This window comes from Boleophthalmus pectinirostris, unplaced genomic scaffold, assembly GCF_026225935.1.
Source record: "Boleophthalmus pectinirostris isolate CB_2022bp ecotype Guang Dong unplaced genomic scaffold, ASM2622593v1 HiC_scaffold_13, whole genome shotgun sequence".
Taxonomy (NCBI): Eukaryota; Metazoa; Chordata; class Actinopteri; order Gobiiformes; family Gobiidae; genus Boleophthalmus; species Boleophthalmus pectinirostris.
This window is the reverse complement of record NW_026571036.1, coordinates 1,307,957-1,310,456: the sequence shown is the minus strand read 5'-3', so window position 1 is coordinate 1,310,456 and position 2,500 is coordinate 1,307,957. Positions and strand designations below refer to the sequence as shown.

Sequence of the window (2,500 nt, the reverse complement as noted above, 5' to 3'; positions counted from 1 at the left end):
GGAGTCAGGACCGTCTGCAGCCGCGCTCGGACATTTCTTTGGCGATCATTTCAAAAAACACCTGATTCCAGCAGAGATCCACCCAAATATGAATAAACTCTCTAACCTCAGGATGAATGGGACCTGACTGCTCAGACTCAAGTCTCATGTGAAAAGATCAGATATGTTTGGGTTTCAGGAGCACAGATCCAAGTGTCCTGAGTCACATTTGAATGAAAAATCTGATCTGTGTGGTTCAGACTGACATTAAAAGATCAGATACAGGAGCAGAAGGACGGAAAAAAAAAAAAAAAAAAATCAGATGTGTCACTTCAGGCTGCAGTGTGAACGGAGCTTTACTCGTACAGTGTGTGTGTGTGTGTGCGTGTGTGTGTGTGTGGTTGGCGATGGCGTTGCCGTGGTTACCTCTGCGGTCTCCGTGCGGTACAGTTCGTGGATGAAGTCGAAGAGCGGGTGAGATTTCCCCAGGAACAGAATGTCGCTGCCCAAACTGTTCCTCTTCACTGGAAAAACAAAAAAAGAGAGAAGAGTTCAGTGACTTTACCGCAGGACTGGGACATGTGTCTGTGAGCAGAAATAACACAGATTTAAAGTGCTTGTTTATTTCCAGGTTTATATGAGGCAGAGTTTCCCGTAGCACTTTATATTTAGAGCGGCCGCCTCGACTTCATCCCTCTGAACCACGTGAATCCTCGAAAAACTACGTCGTCGCACAGAATCTCCGCGCACCCCCCTCCCTCGTTTTTTCTTCAGCACTGCCTTAACTTTAATTATGGATAAAAAATAATTTAATTCTGAATAAAAATGAATTCCGCTTTAAAACGTCCACGTAAACACTTAATTCCTAATGAAAATGATTATTCAGAATTACGGTATTTTCCAGATTGTAAGAGGCACTTAAAATCCTTTAATTTTCTCCTAAATCAACAGAGCTCCGTATCATCTGGTGCACCTTAAGTTTGAACTCTGATCTTGAACTGATTCTCTGTGGAACACGGTGCTCAAAAATCTGTCAAAATGTTTTAGTACGACTTTGGTGAAGTACGAAGTCGCACCGTTTGATTGTTGGAGAATTACGTCTGCTGTAGTGAAGAACCTCAGGGAGAAAAGCCCGATTCACATGGATCATTTACATCTGTGTGTCAGAGGGGTGTTCTCTCTGTGACAGAGGGGTGTTCTCTCTGTGACAGAGGGGTGTTCTCTCTGTGACAGAGGGGTGTTCTCTCTGTGTCAGAGAGAGGGTGTTCTCTCTGTGTGACAGAGGGGTGTTCTCTCTGTGACAGAGGGGTGTTCTCTCTCTGTGACAGAGGGGTGTTCTCTCTGTGTCAGAGGGGTGTTCTCTCTCTGTGACAGAGGGGTGTTCTCTCTGTGTGTCAGAGGGGTGTTCTCTCTGTGTGTCAGAGGGGTGTTCTCTCTGTGACAGAGGGGTGTTCTCTCTGTGACAGAGGGGTGTTCTCTCTGCGACAGAGGGGTGTTCTCTCTGCGACAGAGGGGTGTTCTCTCTGTGACAGAGGGGTGTTCTCTCTGTGTGACAGAGGGGTGTTCTCTCTGTGTGACAGAGGGGTGTTCTCTCTGTGTGACAGAGGGGTGTTCTCTCTGTGTGACAGAGGGGTGTTCTCTCTGTGTGACAGAGGGGTGTTCTCTCTGTGACAGAGGGGTGTTCTCTCTGTGTGACAGAGGGGTGTTCTCTCTGTGACAGAGGGGTGTTCTCTCTGTGACAGAGGGGTGTTCTCTCTGTGTGACAGAGGGGTGTTCTCTCTGTGTCAGAGGGGTGTTCTCTCTGTGACAGAGGGGTGTTCTCTCTGTGACAGAGGGGTGTTCTCTCTGTGTCAGAGGGGTGTTCTCTCTGTGTGACAGAGAGTGTGTGGGTGTTCTCTCTGTGTCAGAGGGGTGTTCTCTCTGTGTGACAGAGGGGTGTTCTCTCTGTGTGTCAGAGGGGTGTTCTCTCTGTGTCAGAGGGGTGTCTCTGTGACAGAGGGGTGTTCTCTCTGTGTGACAGAGGGGTGTTCTCTCTCTGTGTGACAGAGGGGTGTTCTCTCTGTGTGACAGAGGGGTGTTCTCTCTGTGTGACAGAGGGGTGTTCTCTCTGTGACAGAGGGGGTGTTCTCTCTCTGTGACAGAGGGGTGTTTCTCTCTGTGACAGAGGGGTGTTCTCTCTGTGACAGAGGGGTGTGTCTCTCTCTGTGACAGAGGGTGTTCTCTCTCTGTGACAGAGGGGTGTTCTCTCTGTGTCAGAGGGGTGTTCTCTCTGTGACAGAGGGTGTGTGACAGAGGGGTGTTCTCTCTGTGACAGAGGGGTGTTCTCTCTGTGACAGAGGGGTGTTCTCTCTCTGTGACAGAGGTGTGTGTCTCTCTCTGTGACAGAGGGGTGTTCAGAGGGGTGTTCTCTCTGTGACAGAGGGGTGTTCTCTCTGTGACAGAGGGGTGTTCTCTCTGTGACAGAGGGGTGTTCTCTCTGTGACAGAGGGGTGTTCTCTCTGTGACAGAGGGGTGTTCTCTC

At 49.3% G+C, this 2,500-nt stretch overlaps 1 protein-coding gene across 1 annotated transcript in view; it reads right to left on the bottom strand.

Annotated features, from left to right (window-relative positions):
• Positions 1-2,500, bottom strand: part of xrn2 (5'-3' exoribonuclease 2) — a 63,053-nt gene that overhangs the window by 27,211 nt on the left and 33,342 nt on the right. The window contains 1 exon segment of the mRNA XM_055149175.1: positions 406-503. Within this exon segment, the coding sequence (XP_055005150.1) occupies positions 406-503 (98 nt within the window).